Below are 25,442 nucleotides of genomic sequence, written 5' to 3'. Positions count from 1 at the left end.
TTAAAATGTAAGCCTATATCTTACAGGACTTCATATGGGAATGCCCATATATGGAGGCCACATCGGCCACATACCACACTAACAGAATCCATATATGGTCAAAACAGCCCATATCTGTGTGGCTGATTCTACAGACAGGGATCTCCATGTATGGGCATACAAGGGATTGTATGTATGATGTCAGATGTCATAGACGTCATAGGACTTTCACATAACAAATAACTGAGTAAGCATGTTTGGGCTCTCACAGCATATCTCCATATACAGTACATAGATGTTCATATGGGTAACTGGTCCGATATACATCACTTGCCAGATGGCCAAGACATGGCGCGACCTCGCCCTTGGTTGCATGTCGCCCCGAGGCGTCTTACTAGTAGAGTAGTATCACAATGATTGAGTGCACGATTGTCAAGAACCTTTTGAGTAATTTACATTTTATGTAATTATTTGGGGTTATGTTAATTAAAACAAAAACATAACTATCCTCTTAAGAAAACATTAGACTTTAAAACGTCAAGCAATGTAGGATATAGCTACAATTCACTGTGACATTTAACACTCAAACCCCAACATCTACTTTCAGGGGGGAACATTAACCAAAAATTTCGGCTCAACAAGCTCTAAACGCATTGTAACGCCACACGCTGTGAGCTTGTAGATCTGCTATTTTTAACAGAGACATGTGGTGGTGAGGGAAACAGTGGTCCAAGTACAGAGTTAACTCAGGTTTGTAGAGGGTTTAGTGCCACCCGTTCACCACTAGAGGGCGCCCCAGGTGCCATAGAAAATCCCATAGAGATATGCTGGTATATGCAGAAGCCCTGCAGCCATGACTTGCCTGAACACTTTCCTTTGTGCATGTACAGGAAGAGGATGAAGTTAGCTTGAAGTTAGCTATTGGCTACCAAGCATTTTAGAAGCCTTATTTTCGTGAACTTAGCCATGATTAAACCTTGCACACCTCATGCATGGGAAAAAAACAGAGAAGAATGAGCTCTAAAAAATCCAATGCAATCCTGGATTGCATTGGAGTGGATTTGTGCAGTTTGTTCACAGCTTTCAAACAAAAAAATCCGATTGGAAATCCGTTCAGGCATTCTTGAGATAATCGCCATTATGTTTTACATGTTATGTAAACAAACATGGCTGCCCTGTATGTTAGATGGGGTTGTATGGGGGTGGAACATGCACAATCGCGATTGAAATCATGTTCACTAGATTTGATGGGGTCCAAAAAAAATTTTTTTTTTTTAAAAAATTTCAATTTTCTTTTTTTTTTTTTTTTTTTTTTTTTTTTCAAAAACCGAACATGTTCGGTTTTGGCATAATATGTAATACGTTTTAAAAAACCGAACATGTTCGGTTTTGGCACTGGATGAGTTCCTTCAGCTTGTATTCTGCTATGGTGAAAACTTGATGTAAATCTGATCTCACATGGAGCTAGTTCACGTTCACATTCATCATTCATGAAAAGGGAAAACACATGGTTGGAATGGTTAGAAAACTGATACTTCACAAATAGAAAGATTACTAACAATGTGCTGATTGTTAAGCAAAATGAAACATGGAATGCAATAACAGAATGGGTTAAATTAATTGAATAACTCAATTATTATACAAAATAATAGCTATAATGATTCAGCATTCTAATGAAAAGAAATAACAAGTAATTAACATTAGAATTACATTTGAAAAGTTACTAAACGTCAGCTTAGAGATAAAATTCTACACTATAGTAAACATAGTAACAGATTGATTTATAGTAAAATTATCAATTTCATGGTAGAAGAAATGTTCAGTTTAATGAATCTTTTGTCTGATGTCAAGATGATTTGCTTTTCATATCAACTGCAATATTTTGAATGTTTGCAAAACACGTTCACCTCCACACTACTCAGAAACTACTCCATATTACCCGGCTTGTTTGGATGCTTGATTCTGATTGGTCGAGCGCTGAAATCAGCGGTGAATTATAGGCGTATAATGACCACTCCGCTCTATAATTCACCGCTGCCTAATCAACGGCTCAGAGCAGCTGCTGTATTCAGGCTAATTATCCAACATGTCAGCCCCCTAAACAAACACACAGCGTCATTTACAACCAAACGTTGCTCTGAAGAATGTTTTTAAAAACATTTGAGGCGAGAAATAGACGACGTAGTAACAGAAAATGAATTCTATTTGATCAGCACTTCCTTGTTTTCCAAGGCCACCCGCGAGCGCAACACTTGTGGAACACTTTCAGCCGTCTGTAAACAAGGAAATACTTCATTTTCTTTTTAGTTTTGAGTCAAATTATTAATTGTATTTATTAGCCGGGTAATAAGTGCTATAAGGTCTTGCTGCTTGGTCATTATGGTGTATATGGACACTTCAGGCTGATAATTCCCCTCGGCTCCACCTCGGGGAATTATCAGCCCGTCGTGTCTATATACGCCATAATGACCGCGCAGCAAGACCTTATCGCATACATAATCTTCTGATTCGTTCATTTAATCTTCCTCAGTATGCCATCATTTATATCTGCTATTAACATGCATTCTGTTTCTGTGTACAGTATGTTAAGGAAGAGCTCACCTTAATGGAATAATTATGTAAATAAATAGGATGAATTGTGAGATTGGAATGTAATTACATTTGTCAGACTACATCGGGAACTGCTCTGACACACAGGGCCCTATTTTGGTCTTTAATTTTGGTGCCAATTACCTAAGTAATCCTGGGCTCTGCTCTCCCTCTGCCGTGCCTGGGGAGACAACGGACTGACCTCATGCTTCTTTCTATGCATGAGGAGTCCAAGTTGCTTCTTTTCACCTGACAGGGGGGATTTCCCCGGTTTGGACGTAGCACGTGGAAGGAACACGTTATTCCAACCAGTTCCTTTCCCCAGCTGGCCAGGGGGAGGCATTATAGAGACCAGGATTACTGCATGTTTTTGTGAGGGTATCTACCCTAGGAGACACGGGGAGAACATGCAAACTCCACACAGAAAGGCCCTATCCCCAACCACCACATAGGGCTCTGCCCACCCCTGATCCCCCTAGAACCGGCCCTGAAACTGAAACATGGAATGCAATAACAGAATGGGTTAAATGCATCGACTAACTCAATAGACGTATTTCTGGTCCACGTTACACTGATAAGAACTAGATGCGTGCGCAGGTCGGTACCAAAATTAGCCAATGAAACCAGCGCTCCCCAAAACAACAGGTTTGGGGATTGGTGGAATTGATTACATGATACAGTCACCTGTGCATTTAGTCACAATGTTTGTAAACAAGAAACGGGTCTATTATTATACAACATAAGAGCTTGCTTAATAATGATTCAGCATTCATTCTAACAACTTTATAAAACACTTTGATCTATAATTGGATCTACATGAAGTAAAATCCCCATACACACCCATTGTAAATCCAAACTCTGATAGATTCATTAAAAACATTTGTTTTTCTGGTGACTCATACTAGCCTCCTAATACTGCAGGCCGTGTTTTTTTTTTCAATACCTTTTTTCATTTATTTGTATTTTTTAATCTATCATGGTTAAAATGGAGTTTGAAGTTACAATGGGTGTGTATGGGGAGAAGCACTGGAGGAGGAGGGCCTGGTAACATTTACATCAAATATCCAAATACTGAATTAAGCAAATTAAAAACTGTTCAGGGTGTTCATAAAAGCCTGATTAGATGATACAATTACCTAAAGTTTTTTTTTTAATGTGAAATTTCCCTTTAAGTATAGAGGGTTTCATTGGTTTATAATCCTTCAGTTTGTATTCTGCTATGGTGAAAACATGATGTAAAACATTGGATCTACATGAAGGATTGATTTGATACTTACACACTAGTTCACGTTCATCATTCATGAAAAGAGAAAACACATGGTTGGAATAATTAGAAAACTGATACTTCACAAACAGAAAGTTTATTAATACTTTTCTAATTGTTACCTGAAATATGGAAATCAATAATAGAATGGGATAAAATAATAACTATCATACAATATAATATCTTGCCTCATATAAATCATGATTCAGCATTCTTTTCAACATTGTAATTTAATTTGTGAAGTGACTAAATGTCAGCTTAGAGATACAATTCTACACTATAGTATACATTAAGAGTGTTTTGTTTGTTTCTTTGTTTATTTGTTTGTTTTTCTGCTTGCTATGACAAGTTGGTTTATAGCAGAGGTGGGCAACTTTCATGATGGTGAGGGCCACTATATTTCCACCTTCACTCCAGAGGGCCACATTGCATATTGCTTACGTCCTACTTTGTCATTCTAGTATATATATCTCATACAAAAGAATCAAAAATAGCCGATCTACAAGCTCAAAACGTGTCGCACCGTGACGCGTTTTGAGCTTGTAGATCTGCTATTTTAGATTTTTTTTAAATTGGAATCCTGAATAATTTTTTGTTATTTTTTAATTGAAATGTAACATTTTGATTTAATTTAAAATACGTTTAGTTATACTCATGTTAACTTTATGAACTTAAATGAAAATACGTTGGACATAAAAAAGGCTAACATTTATACTTCATTATAGGCTACTAATATGGACGATGTTTGCATGATTGGAATTGTAACAGCTGAAATCAATAATGTACCAGTATTCCAGTATCAACCTGCGGGCCGCATTAAGAGAAGGTTAATTTTGATTGGGTGGGCAGGATGCATGTTTGGGTGGGTTCTGGATAGCCAATATACAAGCTCACAACGCGTACGTTGCACCGCAATAAGATGTAAGCTTGTAGTTTGGCTGTTTTGTTTACAAAGAGATTTGTATAGCGGGAGAAAGGGGTCCAATTACAGAGTCTGTTTCATTAAGTATAGAGGGTTTCATTGGTTTAGAATCCTTCAATTTGTATTCTGCTATGGTGAAAACTTGATGTAAAACATTGGATCTACATGAAGGATTGATTTGATACTTACAGGCTAGTTCACGTTCATCATTCATGAAAAGAGAAAACACATGGTTGGAATAATTAGAAAACTGATACTTCACAAACAGAAAGATTATTAATAATTTGCAAATTGTTAAGGAATGCGATAATAGGTTAAATTAATTGACTATCTCAATTATTATACAAAATAATGGCTTGCTTCATTAATCATAATGATCAATCTGTTGTGTCCTTGCATAAGATGATGCCGTTATCACTTAATTAAGGAATATGAGCTGGGATTAAGAGCTTCATTTTAGGGCCCTGACTGTCACTCACTGTTATTGCGACCACAGGTCGCCGTTTACTATCAGAACTGTCACAGCTTGTCCGTAGACGTCTGTCTGGACGGACGTGTACACTTTTTTACGGTCTATGGGTTTGCCACTCTGACATCATGCTCTGACGTCACTGTGATGTCAGGGGAACCACTCTAACATAACGGGTTTGCCGCTCTGACATCACACTCTGACTTCACTGTGATGTCAGGGGAACCACACTAACAGAATCCCTTTTACGCCCATACATGGAGATCCCTGATGTCATTAAAATTTAAGCCTATATCTTACAGGACTTCATATGGGAATGCCCATATATGGAGGCCACATCGGCCACATACCACACTAACAGAATCCATATATGGTCAAAACAGCCCATATCTGTGTGGCTGATTCTACAGACAGGGATCTCCATGTATGGGCATACAAGGGATTGTATGTATGATGTCAGATGTCATAGACGTCATTGGACTTTCACATAACAAATAACTGAGTAAGCATGTTTGGGCTCTCACAGCATATCTCCAAATACAGTACATAGATCTTCATATGGTACCAGGGGTCTCCATATGGGTAACTGGTCCGATATACATCACTTGCCAGATGGCCAAGAAATGGCGCGACCTCGCCCTTGGTTGCATGTCGCCCTGAGGCGTCTTACTAGTAGAGTAGTATCACAATGATAGAGTGCACGATTGTCAAGAACCTTTTGAGTAATTTACATTTTATCTAATTATTTGGGGTTATGTTAATTAAAACAAAAACATAACTATCCTCTTAAGAAAACATTAGACTTTAAAACGTCAAGCAATGTAGGATATAGCTACAATTCACTGTGACATTTAACACTCAAACCCCAACATCTACAATCAGGGGGGAACATTAACCAAAAATTTCGGCTCTACAAGCTCTAAACGCATTGTAACGCCACACGCTGTGAGCTTGTAGATCTGCTATTTTTAACAGAGACATTTGGTGTAGAGGGAAACAGTGGTCCAAGTACAGAGTTAACTCAGGTTTGTAGAGGGTTTAATTGGTTAAGACTCCTTCAGCTTGTATTCTGCTATGGTGAAAACTTGATGTAAATCTGATACTCACCAGCTAGTTCACGTTCACATTCATCATTCATGAAAAGGGAAAACACATGGTTAGAATGGTTAGAAAACTGATACTTGGAATGCAATAACAGAATGGGTTAAATTAATTGAATAACTCAATTATTATACAAAATAATAGCTATAATGATTCAGCATTCTAATAACAAGAAATAACAAGTAATTAACATTATAATTACATTTGAAAAGTCACTAAACGTCAGCTTAGAGATAAAATTCTACACTATAGTAAACATAGTAACAGATTGATTTATAGTAAAATGATCAATTTCATGGTAGAAGAAATGTTCAGTTTAATGAATATTTTGTCTGATGTCAAGATGATTTGCTTTTCATATCAACTGCAATATTTTGAATGTTTGCAAAACACGTTCACCTCCACACTACTCAGAAACTACTCCATATTACCAGTAAGACTCCCTAATCGGGAGATAAGCGACCATCAGGTCGCAGCGTGATTTTAGGGCAAAATGTGTAGGAGCAGTGTCCAAAAATGTGGTTGAAAAAAATCGGCCTGATGGTGGCGCTGAGTGTAGACAGTGTGTACCGATTTGTGTGATTTTAGGGCAAAATCTGTAGGAGCAGTGTCCAAAAATGTGTTTGAAAAAATCGGCCTGAAGGTGGCGCTATATGGGACAGATCCATGTTGATGAGATGAGTGTAGACATACTGTGTAGCGATTTGCGTGATTTTAGGGCAAAAATTGTAGGAGCAGTGTCCAAAAATGTGTTTTAAAAAATTTGATGTGCGCTGCAGTGGCAGGGGGTCCTCCACTGGGGGCGCCACCACTTTTGCATCCGTTCTGGAGCACCAGGAGTCGGTGGTCCCCGGGAATTCCCCGTGAGCAGCCCCGTTGGGGTGGTCATTTGGTCATTTTTGCACATTTGGTCATTTTTTACATCTGGGGGTCCCCCAGGGACCTGGGGGTCCCTGGAGCTCCGGGGGTCCTTGGAGGTTGTAGTTTGGCAGGCAAGGAGTGTGTGTGCAAAATCTGGCATGGATCGGGGCAACGGTTGCGGAGATAGGAGCAGGGCAAAAGTGTGACATGTGACGTGTGACAGACAGACTGACTGACGGACGGACTGACTGACGGACTGACTGACGGACTGACTGACGGACTCACAGTTTGTGGAGGTTTTGATAGTAACTGCGACCTGGCGGTCGCAATTACCCGGCTTGTTTGGATGCTTGATTCTGATTGGTCGAGCGCTGAAATCAGCGGTGAATTATAGGCGTATAATGACCACTCCGCTCTATAATTCACCGCTGCCTAATCAACGGCTCAGAGCAGCTGCTGTATTCAGGCTGCACTGCGTGGAATTATCCAACATGTCAGCCCCCTAAACAAACACACAGCGTCATTTACAACCAAACGTTGCTCTGAAGAATGTTTTTAAAAACATTTGAGGCGAGAAATAGATGACGTAGTAACAGAAAATGGATTCTATTTGATCAGCACTTCCTTGTTTTCCATGGCCACCCGCGAGCGCAACACTTGTGGAACACTTTCAGCCGTCTGTAAACAAGGAAGTACTTCATTTTGTTTTTAGTTTTGAGTCAAATTATTAATTGTATTTATTAGGGTAATAAGTGCTATAAGGTCTTGCTGCTTGGTCATTATGGTGTATATGGACACTTCAGGCTGATAATTCCCCTCGGCTCCACCTCGGGGAATTATCAGCCCGTCGTGTCTATATACGCCATAATGACCGCGCAGCAAGACCTTATCGCATACATAATCTTCTGATTCGTTCATTTAATCTTCCTCAGTATGCCATCATGTATATCTGCTATTAACATGCATTCTGTTTCTGTGTACAGTATGTTAAAGGCCCACTAGGCCTACTTTTGCCTGATGAAGACGTAAAGTCGAAACGTTGCAGCCAGTTGCCTATAATAAAAGTACGTTTTTGGAGCATATGAACAGTGTGTGGGCGTTTTTCTCCTTCCAGTATGTTAAAGGCCCACTTTATTTTTATCATATGATGCAAAACACATCACTGATGATGCAAAATGCATCACTAGTACATGCTGAAGTACTAAAATATCTCAAAACACAGATTGAACACAAAACATAACTCAGGATTGTGTTGATCGTGTCCCAAACAACAATAAAATAAGATCTGGTTGTCCCAGAGGTGAAGTGGTCCTTTAAGGAAGAGCTCACCTTAATGGAATAATTATGTAAATAAATAGGATGAATTGTGAGATTGGAATGTAATTACATTTGTCAGACTACATCGGGAACTGCTCTGACACACAGTGCCCTATTTTGGTCTTTTGTTTCCCACAATTTTTATCCCACAATTTTGTAACACACTTTTCACCCAGTGCCAATTGCTTAAAGGACATCTCCGCCCTAAATCACTCCTGGGCTAATTTTCCTACTTATATTGATCCCAAAAGACTGTCCATGGGGTCTATTAGGCAGAAATGCCCCTGTTGTCCAGTTTCCCCAGCAGAACCCAACAGCTCTCATAGCATAGAGTGGAGCCTATAAGCCTATCGCTTTGACACTATTTGTTGAGTACAAAAGACATTTTCTTTTGCATGAATGTGTTACTAGTTGTCATTACAAACACAACCATGCCTTGGTTGTCCCACACAAGCCACCACAATCTCATAAATAATGTTTTGGGCTGAGCATTCGGCACAAGTGCCAATCAAAGTGACTGTACTGGCCAATCACAGGGGATCTTTTCCGGGACTTGGCAAAACACATATAAGCATAACATCTGTTTAGAAGAGTGTGATGGCTTGTGTGGGACAACAATGTCATGGATGTGTTTGTAATGACAACTAGTAACACGTTCATGAAAAATAAAAACACTTTTGACCACAACAAATAGTGTAAAAGCGATAGGCTTATAGGCTCCACTCTATGCTATGAGAGCTGCTGGGTTCTGCTGGGGAAACTGGACAACAGGGGCCTAATAGACCCCATGGACAGTCTTTTGGGATCAATATAAGTAGGAAAATTAGCTCTCCCTCTGCCGTGCCTGGAGAGACAACGGACTGACTTCATGCTTCCTTCAGTGCATGAGTAGTCCAAGTTGCTTCTTTTCACCTGACAGGGGGGATTTCCCCGGTTTGGACGTAGCGCGTGGAAGGAACGCGTTATTCCAACCAGTTCCTTTCCCCAGCTGGCCAGAGGGAGGCATTATAGAGACCAGGATTACTGCATGTTTTTGTGAGGGTATCTACCCTAGGAGACACGGGGAGAACATGCAAACTCCACACAGAAAGGCCCTATCCCCAACCACCACCTAGGGCTCTGCCCACCCCTGATCACCCTTGAACCGGCCCTGAAACTGAAAATGGAATGCAATAACAGAATGGGTTAAATGCATCGACTAACTCAATAGACGTATTTCTGGTCCACGTTACACTGATAAGAACTAGATGCGCGTGCAGGTCGGTACCAAAATTAGCCAATGATACCAGCGCTCCCCAAAACAACAGGTTTGGGGATTGGTGGAATTGATTACATGATACAGTCATCTGTTCATTTAGTCTCAATGTTTGTTAACCCTTTGTAAGCCACGGGGAGCCCGGGGAGTTAAAACCGTAGTATATCGCACATCCCAGCAAGGAGTCTCAGCCACGCCGTACTTTCCCGGACTTTGTCATTAAAACCGGAATAAATGATTTTGATCCGAAAATCGGCGATCGTTTAACCTTCCCTAGTCACCACTCGTGCATTGATAGCTCATGCACGGTCTGACATGAAGCAGAGGTGACGTCAGCTCCTTTCCTTCTCCAAGGCTACTCCCAGCCATATGTTTGCTGTCTGTACACTGGTGCTCCTACTGCAGCCATGCTTGGGGCTATGCTAGCGAAAATTTTCAGTTCTGTTCTTGAGTCACACATGGATTATTTGCGGGGACATTAACGTGAACGGATCGCGCACGCGAAACGCACGGGGAGATCGATGATCGGCCAAAACCCCCATTCTATCCCAACGGAGATCGAGAAAATCACGGTGAGCTAATGACCTGGGGAAAAAAAAAAAGAAAAAACAACGGCGCTGTCCAAGAAGGAGGGGCGGCGGGCTCATGTTTATAAACATACTATTATGTCTCAGATCACAATACAATAATATAAATTTCACGGCTAATCTACCAACCACCATTCTATTTCGGACGGCAAAGTGTTAACAAGAAACGGTCTATTATTATACAAAATAAGAGCTTGCTTAATAATGATTCAGCATTCTAATAACAACTTTATAAAACACTTTGATCTATTGGATCTACATGAAGTAAAATCCCCACACACACCCATTGTAAATCCAACTCTGATAGATTCATTCATTTTTTCTGGTGACTCATACAAGCCTCCTAATACCGCAGGCCGTGTTTTTTTTTTTCAATAACTTTTGGTTAAAAAGGAGTTTGAAGTTACAATGGGTGTGTATGGGGAGAAGCACTGGAGGAGGAGGGCCTGGTAACATTTACATCAAATATCCAAATACTGAATTAAACAAATTAAAAACTGTTCAGGGTGTTCATAAAAGCCTGATTAGATGATAAAAGGACCAAGTCTTTTTTTATGTGAAATATCCCTTTAAGTATAGAGGGTTTAATTGGTTTAGAATCATTCAGTTTGTATTCTGCTATGGTGAAAACTTGATGTAAAACATTGGATCTACATGAAGGATTGATTTGATACTTACAGGCTAGTTCACGTTCATCATTCATGAAAAGAGAAAACACATGGTTGGAATAATTGAAAAAAAAAAAACTGATACTTCACAAACAGAAAGATTATTAATAATGTTCTAATTGGAACCTGAAATATGGAAATCAATAATATAATGGGATAAAATAACAACTATCTCAATTATAATACAATATAATATCTTGCCTCATATAAATCATGATCAGCATTCTTTTCAACATTGTAATTTAATTTGTGAAGTGACTAAACGTCAGCTTAGAGATACAATTCTACACTATAGTATACATTAAGAGTATTTGTTTGTTTGTTTCTTTGTTTATTTGTTTGTTTTTCTGCTTGCTATGACAGGTTGGTTTATAGCAGAGGTGGGCAACTTTGATGATGGCGAGGGCCACTATATTTCCACCTTCACTCCAGAGGGTCACATTGCATATTGCTTACGTCCTACTTTGTCATTCTAGTATATCTCATACAAAAGAATCAAAAATAGCCGATCTACAAGCTCAAAATGCGTTGCACCGTGACGCGTTTTGAGCTTGTAGATCTGCTATTTTAGATGTTTTTGAATTGGAATCCTGAATAATTTTTTGTTATTTTTTAATTGGAATCCTGAAATGTAACATTTTGATTTAATTTAAAATGCGTTTAGTTATACTCATGTTAACTTTATGAACTTAAATGCAAATACGTTGGACATAAAAAAAGGCTAACAATTATACTTGTCATTAGGCTACAAATATGGACGATGTTTGCACGTTTGGAATTGTAACAGCTGAAATCAATAATGTACCAGTATTCCAGTATCAACCTGCGGGCCGCATTAACACTTTGCAAGCCACGGGGAGCCCCTTAATATTAAAACCGGAATATATATAAGTTGAGGCAAAAGAGCTGGTACATAAGAGAAATTGTGCTATTTTATCATGAACATTAGTGATGACCCATTATGAAGACAGGTTGAAAAGTGGTGAAGTCCTCCTTTAAGACAATGACAATAGAGCCCTGACTGTCAGTCACTGTTATATTATAGAATAGTACCACAATGATAGAGTAGAGTTCCACTATGATAGAGTAGAATTTTGCCCTAACCCACCATACCCACCCGGCGACCGCAGTTTTCCCGGTGAACCTGAGCGCAACAGTGGGGGCCGATGGGCAAGGAGGGTCGCGAGCTTAGGAGAAACAACTAATAAGACCTTAAAACCTGACCAGTTGCGTGCATTAGCGCAAGATTAGATGAGGATAAAGGAAATCATCAAATGGAAAACATCAAATTAACTTCTGAAAAGGCTTCTAAGCCTACTAGTAAAACTAGTGGAACTGCGATCTTTCCACACGTGAATAATTGTGGTTGTAAACAATAACACAGACAATATAAATCCTTAGTCTAGTTAGTAGTGGGAAGAAGAAGTTATCATCATGGCCCCAGATAACTATCTTGCAATTGGCGACGAGTCTCTTACGAAATTGGCAAGAGTGCCTCTCATTACATAAAGCTATATACTGTATATAACCTCTCCATCATCTGCAATAGTCAGTGGTGTGTGTTCCCCAAACTCTCGCGCCCCCACCGTTGTGCTCAGGTTCACCGGGAAAACCGCGGTTGCATTCACCTGCCGTTAACGGGTCAGGTAGAGCCTAAAATGTATGTTAATTATTCGGACCGGGCCGGGACTCTGGCCAGCCCAGTTAGGGCCAAGTTAGGGCCGGGCCTTCATTTTCAGGCCTGTTGAGAACTCTATGATTCTATAGAGTATATATTATTATAATATATATAATATATAATATATATATATAATATTTGGTGGAGTCATTTACATTACATTTACATTGTTACAATTTTGTATTAAACAGCAAACATTAGTACAATAGGTAATTTGGGAATAGATACACATAATTATGTAAAACATTGGATCTACTTGAAGGACTGATTTGATACTTACAGCCTAGTTCACGTACACATTCGTCATTCATGGAAAGAGAAAACACATGGTTGGAATAATTAGAAAACTGATACTTCACAAAACAGAAAGAGTATTAATAATGTTGTAATTGTTGAACCTGAAATATGGAAATCAATAATAGAATGGGATAAAATAACAACTATCTCAATTATTATACAATATACGGTAATATCTTGCCTCATATAAATCATGATTCAGCAGTCTTTTCAACATTGTAATTTAATTTGTAAAGCGACTAAACGTCAGCTTAGAGATTCTACACTATAGTATACGTTAAGAGTGTTCTGTTTGTTTATCTGCTTGCTATGACAAGTTGGTTTATAGCCTATTAAAAATGATCAGTTTTATAGTAAAACAAGAAAGGGTTTCAGTAGTACTTGAAGTCCATGGCATTTATTGTTAACCAGCCTTGTGGGCACTAAGTAAGGGATAATGAATGGCTCCGCGGTGAATGACGACAGATAACTGACCGACGGACTGATAACTCCCCGAGGCGCAGCCGAGGGGAGTTATCAGTCCGAAGGGAAGTCACCAAGGAGCCATTCATTATCCCGCTTATTACCCGGCTACTAAATAAAAGTAATAATTTGACTAAAAACTAAAAACAAAACAAAGTATTTCCTTGTTTACAGACGGCTGGAAGTGTTACACAAGTGTTGCGCTGGGCGTCCTCCCAGCGCGACACGGTCGCCTTGGAAAACAAGGAAGTGCTGATTAGATAGAATCCATTTTCTGATACTACGTCCTCTATTTCTCGCTTAAAATATTTTTAAAAAACATTCTTGAGATCAACGTTTAGTTGTAAATGTCGCTGTGTGGTTGTTTACATGGCTGACATGTTGGCTACAGCACAAGGTTCACGCAGTGCAACTTGACTGCAGCAGGTGCTCTGAGTCTTTGATTAGGCAGCGGTCTGTTATAGAGCGGAGCGGTCTGTTATCGGGTGATAACAGACCTCTGATTTCAGCGCTCGACCAATCAGAATCAAGAATCCAAACAGGCCGGGTAATAACTTGTCATATTTTTAATGTATGCACAAAATGTTCACCTCCACACTACTCAGGAGTCAGGAATTAAGTTTATTCTCCATAATAATCTTCTGATTCATTCATTTAATCTTCCTCAGTATGCCATCATTTATACAGTCTATGGTGTTAACATGCATTCTGTTTCTGTATACAGTATGTTAAGGGAGAGTGCATGTTAGAGCAATATGTAAACACAGAAGATTGATTTTGACTCACTCAAAAGTTGTTTAATACAAAAAATTTGAAATATAAACCGTGGACAGTGAGAGTGGTTACACTTCCCAACCTGTTTCTCAGTTTACCAGCAGCAACATGACTGGAGCTGCTCATTGATATGAGACTTAGGGCTCTATTTTGATTGTCTTAAGTACCAGCTTTTATGCATTAACTTAAGACCTGGATGCATGGTGAATGCTGTTTGGCCACTCAAAACAGCCAAACAGCATTTGCTACACCTCCAAGTCTTAAGTTAAGGCAAAAGAGCTGGTACTTAAGACAATGAAAATAGAGCCCTGACTGTCAGTCACTGTTATAGAATATTAACACTATGATAGAGTAGAGTTCCACTATGATAGAGTAGAAACTTGCCCTAACCCGACCCGACATTAACAGGCCAGGTAGGGCCTAAAATGTATGTTCATTATTACTGGTCAGCCCAGTTAGGGCCAAGTTAGGGCCAGGCCTTCATTTTCAGGCCTGTTGAGAACTCTATGATAGAGTCCAATACTGCAATAGTTGGTGGAGTCATTTACATTACATTTACATTGTTAAAAGTATTTATTTAGTATTAAACAGCAAACATTTGTACAAGAGGTAATTTGGGAATAGATAAACATGATTACATAATTATATCCTACATATCGTTGCTGTCGGGCAGAAACCTTGTATCTCTGTACTTTAACTTTTCTTTCTTTTCTTTTTTTTGTAAATTAATGCCTGACTTCATCATACTACAATGTCACTCAAAAGTATCATAAATAGTGGATCTACAAGCTCAAGAGAGCTTTCTAGATCGTCTGTTTTGGTATTTTTTGAAATATTGTGAAAGTCACAGTGCTAAACCAGTTAAACCCCCAACATCCATGTTCTAGGGGGAACATTACACCACATCTCTTTGGCTATTTTTGGTTAGAGGGGAAAAAGCGGTCCAAGTACAGAGCCAATTAACTCTGGTCTGTTTTTACCAAGTCCAGTAATTGAATAAATATATCTGTGAGTTTTATAAATATTGAACCAATGAAAAGTATTAAAACAATTGCTTGTGACTAAATAATAACTACATTACATTAATTAGAAACAGATTTTCTTTTTCCCATTTACAGTTTTGGACATGGACAGGTTTCCACCTGACAGTGACAATATCACGGTTAATGATAATGTACAGTGACAGTAAATCACTTACATCTTAATCCCACAGCAATCTCCTCCTCCTGTTCTCCATGTTTGACCTGACAGATGTAAACTCCATCATCATCATCATCATAATCTGTATCTCTGTAGTCTCTCAGTATCAGAGACACATTGCCTTTCTGCAGCTCCTGGATGTTCAGGGTCAGTCTGCCCTCGTAGCCCCTCCCCTCTATCACCTTACCATTCTTATACAGGTAAATACACTCTGACCTCTTAAACCAGCTGATTGTCATGGAAGACGCGCTGGTCCCAGGAGAGAGGTGACAGGGGAGGGTGACATTTTTACCTCTATTACCCAGAGCCCAGCCTTCAGTGACGAGTTTAAAATCACCTGGAGTAAAGAGAAGACACAGTTAGTGACATTATGCAAGAATTACTGTTCATTTAAACATAATCATAATTAAGAAGACATGCAGTGATGTAACCAACACTTTACGAGTGTGTGCGTACACACACACACACACACACACACACACACACACACACACACACACACACACACACACACACACACACACACACACACACACACACACACACACATTTTCTGTATAGGGAAGAACCCATGTGTGTTATTTATTTTAAAAAAGAAGAAAAAACAACTTTGTTCCAATGGATCCAAGTTATTATTCAGTCAAGCTGTTGTTAATATGGCAGTGGTGGCAACCTAGATGATGGAGAAGGCTGCTATTCCACACTCACTCGGGCAGAAACCTGTTATCTCTGTATTTTATTATTTTTTTGTTAACATTCTGTCACACAAAAGTAGCAAATAATAGTAGCCAATTTACAAGCTCAAAACGTGTCGCACTGCAACGTGTTTTGAGCTTGTAGATCTGATTTTTTTTTTGCTATTTTTGAATTGGATTCCTGAAAAGAAAACATTTGTATTTCATTTAAACCACACTAACATAATCCCTGTTATGCCCTTATATGGAGATCCCTGATGTCATCAATATTATTAAGCCCATATCTAACAGGACTTCATATGGGAATGCCCTTATATGGAGGAAGACAGCCCATATACAGTATGTGTGGCTGCTTCTACAGACAGGGATTTCCATGTATGGGCATAAAAGGGACCGTATGTATATGTCAGATGTGATAGACGTCATAGTATTTTCACATATATGGGTTCCAGGGGGTCTTCATATATGGCCAGATGGCCAAGACATGGCGCGACCTCGCCCTTTAGGTCGATTGTTGTTTTTGACATTTATATTCTATTCTTATAACATTGCAATGATACAAATAAAGAACACCACGCACATGATTCAACGTCATGCTTGCTTCTGACAGAAGTAACAATGATACAGCACCCAGTGTGAGAAACCCTGCCCTAGAGGAAATAACTCTTTTTAGTAGTTTAGTTGTAAGTTTCTAGTTTTGTTTCCATCAGACACTACACAAAGTATTACAAGTAAGGAGGATTGTGTCAAATTCAACCTACTGTAGAAGACAGACACGTTCTTGTACGAATAATATATATATATATATATATATATATATATATATATATATATATATATATATTTCTTTACTGTCAGTAGTGAAAACAGTGAAGTTTTGTGAATACATTTAAGCAAAGGACTGCCTTGTCTGTCTGTGAATGCAAATGTTTATGTATCGTTGCTTTAAATGTGAACCACATACTGTATCTCCCTCCTCCCCATATCAGTTGATGATGATTCAACTATTGCAGAGGTTCTCAACCTTTTGAGGCCGCGACCCCCCAAAATAATCAAAATATTTGAACTGGGGGGACCCCCCACCCTGACAAGCACTTAGGATTGTAGGAGTTGAGGCATTATTGTGAAAATGTTTACCTCTTTATTATGTGACAATTTGGCCAAAGTTATTTTTAATAGTAGTGTGTTGATCACCTTTAATGCAGTAATGGTCTTATTTTAGGCATTACAAATGTCTTAAAGGTCCTTAAATTGTCACTTCACTGTCATCTGGGACCCCATCCCCATAATCATGTGAAGACCCCCAGGGGGTCCCGACCCACAGGTTGAGAACCACCATCGAGTAATAAAACAAATCTTATGACCTACCATGATCTCTGGACCCTGCCATGTCTCCTGTATAGAAGAACAAATATCCAAATTACCACACTTAATTTACACTTAATTTTTTTTCATAACATTTATCTGTAAATAAATAGTTTGATTTGCGAGCTGCAGCCTTCTTCATGAGTGTGGAGATTACTTCTTTGTACTTGTACCACTGGCATACCGCCCATTAAGGCGAAAAGGCGGTCGCCTTATATTTATTTTAGATCAAGTCCTGCCGTCCTGTCGAAAAATTCAAATAAAGCCCCTCTAAAGCCCCCCCAAAAGCAAATAAAAGCTAACTGAGAGAATGTTGCTCAACCCGTTCCTTGCCCATTCACTGGTAGCCTATAGACGGGTTTCTTGTTTACAAACATTGAGACTAAATGCACAGGTGACTGTATCATGTAATCAATTCCGTCCAATCCCCAAACTTGTTGTTTTGGGGAGCGCTGGTTTCATTCTATACTCTATGGTTTCATTGGCTAATTTTGGCACCGACCCTCAGTGTGACGTGGACCAGAAACCTGTCTATGCTGGGGATCGAAGGCAGCCAGCTCGTTCATTGGGGTGTAAATTGAATTCTGCTTGCATTTTGTTCCTGCTCGCCTTTTGTTCTGGGCAGGGGAGGGGATTTGGGCATTATCACCTCTACCTGAAAGGTGGGCTACTGTCCTCTAGAGTGTTGCTTGGATTTGATCAGAGTCAGACCGAGTAGTTTAGTTTTCAACACCATGCAGTCAGCTGGAGCTGTAGCTGGAGTTTAATGATGGCTCATTGAAATTGAGCATTTGACCCTGATTTTGCTGTATGATTGTCATTGTCTACATGTGTGTAACTTTGTTTTCTCTGTTGCAGCGGTGGAAAAATACTCACATTCTTTACTTAAAGGGGAGCTCCGGTCGTTTTCAAGGGCTTTTGTAATCCCATAATATGATATTCGAACTTGGAAAACAAAAAAGAATTTTATTTTGGATGTACATTTACATTTTTTTGGAAACGCGAAGCTATGACCTCACTTCCTACAGCACCTCCTACAGCACCCATAATCCTTTGCGCAAGCAGCGCTTGGAGAGAGACGAGAGCCAAAGCTAAGCTAACAGCGTAACCATGATAACATCCTCGCTGCGTTGCTGTTTTAGTTTGTTTGTGCTGTTGCTGTTTGGTTGGAAGTCACGTAGTAAGAAGATGGGATGTTATGACCGCAGTGATGCTGAGCAGTTGTAGAAGTTTTGAAACGTGTGCAACTGTGTCGGTGAAACAACATGGCATTGTTGTTTTACCGTGGTGTGATGATTGAATGAAGCCGAGCGACGGAGCGAGCCCCGGGTGCTGCTGCACAGAGATGTAATGGCAGGATTGATGGACACAATGCAAAGCTAAGAAAACAAAGACCACAATAAAGGAGAACGCGGTTCCATGTATTCCCCCAAATACGGTGAATGGACAACTGCTGAACTGTGCCTTGTAAAAAGAAGCAGAACATAGGTATGTACTGTATGTTTGGAATTAAAATGCCACTCTACGAAACATAATGTATAATGTACAAGCAAAGGTTGCAACTTGATTCATGTTTGTAACACTTATTGTGTTGTCATCTCTTGTCTTTAGAATCATCCATCTAATGGGTGGAGAGGCTTCATATCAAGGTGTATTCTTTCAAGAGGTAGGACTACCTTTAGGCTATTGTTATTGCTAGCGATGCTACTCTTTAGCCTTTAACAGCAGTGCGGTTCCAACATTAATGTAAATGTGCGGGGCACCCACAAGTGGTGAGATAAAAGTCAACAGAGGGGACTGTATTATAATGTATATGAATCGACAAACAACCCCTCCCCCAGTGGCTGCACAGTAATTATGATGTAACGTGAGCTATTATAAATGATGATGATGATGATGATGATAATACCCTCTGATTCCTAGTGTAGGCAACCAAACGTTGGGTACTTACAACTGTGAATATAGAATATATTTTATTCAGACAAACTCATAAACAAACTGAATCCACATAACTCCACTAAAACACATAGCAGTACTGTAACACTCCCCTTCCCTCATTGACCATACATGAAGCTAGATCGCATTGTTTTTTGTTTTTTTTACTGATTAGGTGCGTGGTCTAAATGTTATTGTTTTTCTAGATTGATATTCCTATGCATTTGTTATATTGTTGTTGATGTACTGACATTATCCTATTATATTGATATATTACCTGCTTATTGTAAATCGCTTTGGATTAAAATCTGCTAAATGCCTAAATTGTAATCATCCAGCACTTTTGCCAGTTACTTTTTATTCTTTTGTACTACACTGTAGTATAAAGTAGGGTTTAAACTTACAAACAAAAAACTGTTTAAATATGGAGATAAGAGGTTTGTGCCCGAGAGCAACCCCCCAACATTACTTGAAAGAAGGTAAAATGCAGTGTTACTGTTGTTAGCTTATAGATCTGTTCTTTTTTTAGCAAACTGGTTTAGGATTCTCATTATTGCATGGTGTGATTACTAGAAATGGGGTAAAAGCTATGGCAACATTTTGAAATGTCATTGTAAAAAAATCTGTTTACCCTGAAACTTTTTTCCTCCTCTTTGTCTATAATTGCATAAGGTGCTGACACATCACATAATCCACCGTCCAAGATGATGTCCATAGCAGTCCTGCGGGAAGACAGCGGTACAACTGTCTACATCGCCCTTTGAATGAAGAGATCAGGCATTGACACTAAGGCTTGCACACCTGCCCCCGGCAGGTAAATAAAACGTCAGGGCAGGTGAAGTTGGCTTTCAGGTTGCCCGACAGGGCAAGTGCGCTCATTTGAGAGGGGACACAAATGTCTATAAACACAACACAAGATATCTGTCTAAACACCTGAACGTGGCCAGTGCGCTGTGTCTTCTGGTCTGTGGAATGTAAAATAAGAGCACTATTTACCTATAATGTGCTGTTTTTACTGTTGCTACATTAAAAAATATAAAATAACAAGTGTGAAACCATAGACATATTCAATCATAGCTAAAGTATTTGGTATTTGGATTCGGAGGTATTGAGGTATGACATTTTATCGCACAGCCCCAGAAAGTAAAGAAATAAGTGTTAAATTGCGGTAATTAAAATCGTACCTATCATTTTATAATGGACGATTTACTTTTCGGGCAAGTGGGCATTACCTTCGGGCAAGTAGAACATGACCTGTACTTGCCCGATGGGCAAGTGCCTCTGAGACCTTAGTGTCAACCCCTGGAGATGCCGTAGAAGAAGCAGCTTACTAGGAACTCCCAGGAATATTATTTACTCTCTCGATTCATACAGCAATGTGATCTAATTTTTCAATATTAGACTACTCTAAAGCCTCTTTCAACTCTAATGTTGCCTTGCCTGCTCTGTACACTAAGTCATGAGCTTGTTATTTTAATAAGTCAAATTGGGAAATAAAATAAAAGTGTGAGAATAATTTTCCAATTCCTAGGGAGAAAAATAATCATTTACAAGAATCGTGCAGCCCTTCTGCAGATATAAGTGTCTGCTAAATTTCTAAATTAGATCAGCTAACACAGGGAACATGTCAGAACCCTAAAACATCCGGGACAACCATGTCCTAGCTCTGGTCCAGAGTGTCAGCGATTCTCACTGACACTCTGACAAGCGGCTGACTCAAAGACTAGACCAGGATTTCTATACCCCTACGAGGGCTCAACTTAGGTCAATAAACTAAACTACTTTACTACTCACTTAACCAAAGGTAGTTTTGTGTTGTTGAAAGTCTATTCTCCACGGTGGGAAGCCTCTCAACCCCACCCACTCTGTAAAATACATTATTTTTGTGATGAAATAAAACGCATCCAACTCTGACCGCCGCTTAATTCCAGGTTGTCTGCGGTGGCTTGACGTGGATGCATTTTATTTCATGACAAAAATAATGTATTTTACAGAGTGGGTGGGGTGCTGAGAGGTTTCCCACCGAGGAGAATAGACTTTCAACAACGCAAAACTACCTTTGGTTAGGTGAGTAGCAAAGTAGTTTAGTTTATTTTGACTGAAGTTGAGCCCTCAAACAAGAAATCCTTGTCTTCCTTGTCTAGTCTTTGAGTCACCCGCCTGTCAGAGCATCAGTGAGAATCGCTGACGCTCTGGACCAGAACTACACGTCCCAGACTCTTCTCACTTCTGGCTCCCAAACTGTAGAACGAACTTGCACCTCAGTCTTCCTTTTTCAATTATATTTATTGTATCCTCACCTGTATTACGTGATGTGCATGTTGTTTACATTTATGTTCATACAGGTGCTGTTGAAGCCTTCCACAGTGCTCAAATGCATGCGATTCTGCGCTTCCTGTCCTACATCGCAGTCCTGTCTACATCGCCTTCAGAAGAGATGCGGAAGAAGTGGAACTTACAGTTCCAACCTGGCAGCACACACAATCTTGATGCATACATCGAAATGATCTTGTTTAAAAAATATTAGACTACTAACACTACTCTAACCCCTCTTACAAATTTAGTTTTGCCTCTGTTGAGAATTGATAGACTGTCATTTGATGGCCGGAGAGTATTGTGAGCTTGTTATTGAAATAAGTCAAATTGGGAAACAAGATGAGAATAGTGTGAGAATAATTGTTCCAATTCGTAGGACTAGGGAGCAAAATAATTATACTTTATCAAGAAGCGTGCCCTTCTGCAGACTAAGTTTCTGCTAAATTATATCAGCTAACAAGGAAGCTGTTCAAACCTTCCCTAATCCATCCAGGACAACGCTCCACAGGTCCTAGCTCTGGTCCATAGCGTTAGTGGAGTTCTCCCTAACGTTATGTTCCTCTACCTTCCGCTCCGGCTTGGCAAAACTGGAAAGCCGTCTCGTCTGGTCCCAAAATAACAAAAACTGTTTCGCCCCTCACCAAACCAAAGGTATCAGTGGGGAGTGAAAGTTTACTCTCCTTGGTAGACGCAGTCTGGGCCCCCACCACGCACACTTAATACATTTCAAGGGTGAAATGATGAATATTCCACCGGATGGAGACACTCTTTATGGTTCCAACGTCGTAGAGCTGAATAACACCCAACGAGACTAATGCTCTGTTAATGTGGTCCTCTAACCTGTGCGGAAGTACTGAGCTGGCAATGTGATGGCGAGGACAAATAGTAAAAAAATAGAAATTATGTCTCCATCTGTTGGAATATTTTTCATTTCGCCCTAGAAATATATTTTAAGCGTGTGGTGGGGGCTCAGATTGCGTTCACTAAGTAGAGTAAGCTTTCAACACCCCACTGATACCTTTGGTTTGGTGAGGGGCGAAACAGTTTTTGTTATTTTCTGACCAGACGAGACGGCTTTCCGGTTTTGCCAAGCCGGAGCGAAGTTAGGGAGAACTCCACTAACGCTATGGACCAGAGCTAGTGAGCTACACAGGTCCCAGACTCCACCTTAGCCCTTGCAGGCTTATGCAAAGGTTAAAATGTAATTTAGATAACATGGTATGGAACCTATGCCAGGTTCATTTGTAGACCTGGCATTGTGTGTATACTTTCAATGTAAAAATGTTTTTGATATATTATACTATTTAGACTGACCCTTACCTGTGCTATTTGAAGTGCATGTTGTGTACATTTATATGTTCATACACGTACCTTAATACATGCAGAGATCCTACTCATCCTACACTGGCATGAGAGAACGAGGCATGCTTGCAGTCATTGAACACATTTTGTCCATGTCTTTGTCAGTAGTATCTATGAAGCTACCTTCCTTCTGTAAAGATACATCCATTCCATTCTACCTGTCCTTTGTATGACAGCACAAACTCTTAGAACAATAACTGTTTCAATTTCAGGTGGACTCCACACACCAAAAAGGCATACTACAGGCGAACAAAGAATCACATTGTGAATAAAAACAATATAGGCTATTACATTGTCATGAGCTTTTTTGGTTTAATCCTTGCAAACTGTCATATTTTAGATGTCATTCAAGTATTCTTTTATGCCTGCCTTTATCACCCATTATTTGCTGGACTAGAGCAGTGGTTCTTAACCTTTTCAAGCCGTGACCCCCAAAGCAACTGAACTGGGGACCCCCACCCTGATAAGCACTTAGACTGTAGGAGTTGAGGTACAGTATTACATCCGCTTGTTTCCGTTCCACAGATAAATATTGTGAAACTAGCCGATCTACAAGCTCAAACTCCCAGACTCAAAGGTTGAGAACCACTGGACTACAGTAATGCTCTGAAACAGAAGTACTTGCCACTGTGTTTGTTAAACTGCACAGGCTACAATCGACAATTTGATTGTACTGTGTTTACTGTGTTACAAATAGCAGGTTCACACAGCACTCAATACAGTAAAAACAGAAAAGAAGGAAAATCAAATGTATTGAATCTATTTTATTATATATTATGACAAGGGAAGGATCAGATATTTTCACATCTCTATGCATTTTATGTATAATACAATATAATGATGCCAGGGTAAGAAGACGTCGACTCTCCACTTGCGACGACTCTCCAGGACACTCCAAACGATACTGCAGTGCCTGCAGTGAGAAGAAGAAAAGACTGTAACATGTTGCATTGTCTCTGTCACTCACATCACATGGTTCATCGCCATACCAGCTTAGCAATTAGTCACTTATCTCCCAGACTCCCTCCCCAGTCAGAGTTGTGCAGGATGTAATTTGCTGCAAATTAGGTGACTTCATTTAATTGACCATGTTTAAAATATATATTTGAAATAAAAATCCTGTCTCTCACACTTCTGCTAGTGTGCCCACCCTCCCCTGTGCCAATGTTAGCACTCGTGCCTAAGGTTACCTACCCCTGGTGTACATTTTTGTCATGCACATACAAATATTAAATATTACCAGATACAGATCTGCTAGCCCTAAATAGTAGCCTACTAGTGCTCTCTATTTTTTGAGAGCAGTGGTGTAAGCAGTACTTGTAAAATGTTGTACTTTGTACTGTATTTGTACTTTGAATATTTCCAGCTTTCTGTACTTGTACTTTATAGTACTTGTACTCCATTACAATTATTTGAAAATGTCAGTTACTTTGCACATAAATGATTATATTATAAAACCTAATTAATCAACTTTAGCCCTATTTTATACCCACTTACCCAGGCTATCTGAAAATAGATGATCTACAAGCTCACAATGCGTTGATGCGATGTGTTGTGAGTTTGTGGATCTGCCATTTTCAAACATTTTGTACTTTTAAAGTATATTTTGATGCCAGTACTTTTACTTCTTACAGAACGTTTCTATATTGCAGTATTGATAGCCTACTTTTACTCAAGTATCTTTGTCCTTTTTCCATCTCTGTCAGAGTGTACAAATGGAACCAAATGGACACGTAGGAGGTACTAGAAAATAAAAGGTTTGAGAACCACAGTACTAGTGGACTCCTAATGTGAAATACTAGTAAAATCAGTGCCATCATACATATTCTAAAGAAAACGTACAGGCTTTACATTCAGTAATTGGGATTAAAATAAGAACGTGTATGCCAGGACACATTGATGATGACACACACATACACAAACAAGTTATACATGAATGAAACATACCATTGTGTTTCGGTTGTCTCCTCCAGTTCAATTTAGGGATCCTAGCAGCAAGAAGTAGTAGTATTCTGCCCAACAAAGGTGGGCAGAATAACTTGGGTGCAGAGAATGGTCATACAACAGTGTGTCTGCATGATGTTAGCGTAGTGGAGTCCCAGCTGGCAGACGCACGTCTTTTCTCTCTGGTTCCCGTCGCTGTTTTTTTTTTCTTCTTTTTTTTCCTTCTTCTAATCTAATGTATAGCCTACTCCAGTTCATATAAAAAGTAGTTCTAACGAAGATTCTGCCAGCAAGTCCCTATGTCAGTAGAAAACGTGTCTGAAACAACCATACTGTTTGTTGTTGTTGTGTTAATGCTAGCTAGTGTTGAGGGGGGGCTACGGCAACCGCACCGGGTCAAAT

General features: G+C 39.5%; 1 protein-coding gene across 1 annotated transcript in view; it reads right to left on the bottom strand.

The window, feature by feature from the left end:
- The window catches only part of LOC308286378 (uncharacterized protein), a gene marked incomplete at both ends in the record, with an annotated part of 84,582 nt that extends 67,074 nt beyond the window's left edge, over positions 1–17,508 (bottom strand). The window contains 2 exons of the mRNA XM_080727374.1: positions 15,422–15,760; positions 17,487–17,508. Of these exons, the coding sequence (XP_080583500.1) occupies positions 15,422–15,760; positions 17,487–17,508 (361 nt within the window). The remainder of the gene's footprint in view (positions 1–15,421; positions 15,761–17,486) is intronic.
- Positions 17,509–25,442: the final 7,934 nt, after the last annotated feature.

This window comes from Nannobrachium achirus, assembly GCF_963921795.1.
Source record: "Nannobrachium achirus genome assembly, chromosome: 6".
NCBI classification, from domain to species: domain Eukaryota; kingdom Metazoa; phylum Chordata; class Actinopteri; order Myctophiformes; family Myctophidae; genus Nannobrachium; species Nannobrachium achirus.
This window is presented reverse-complemented; position numbering and strand designations above follow the sequence as displayed.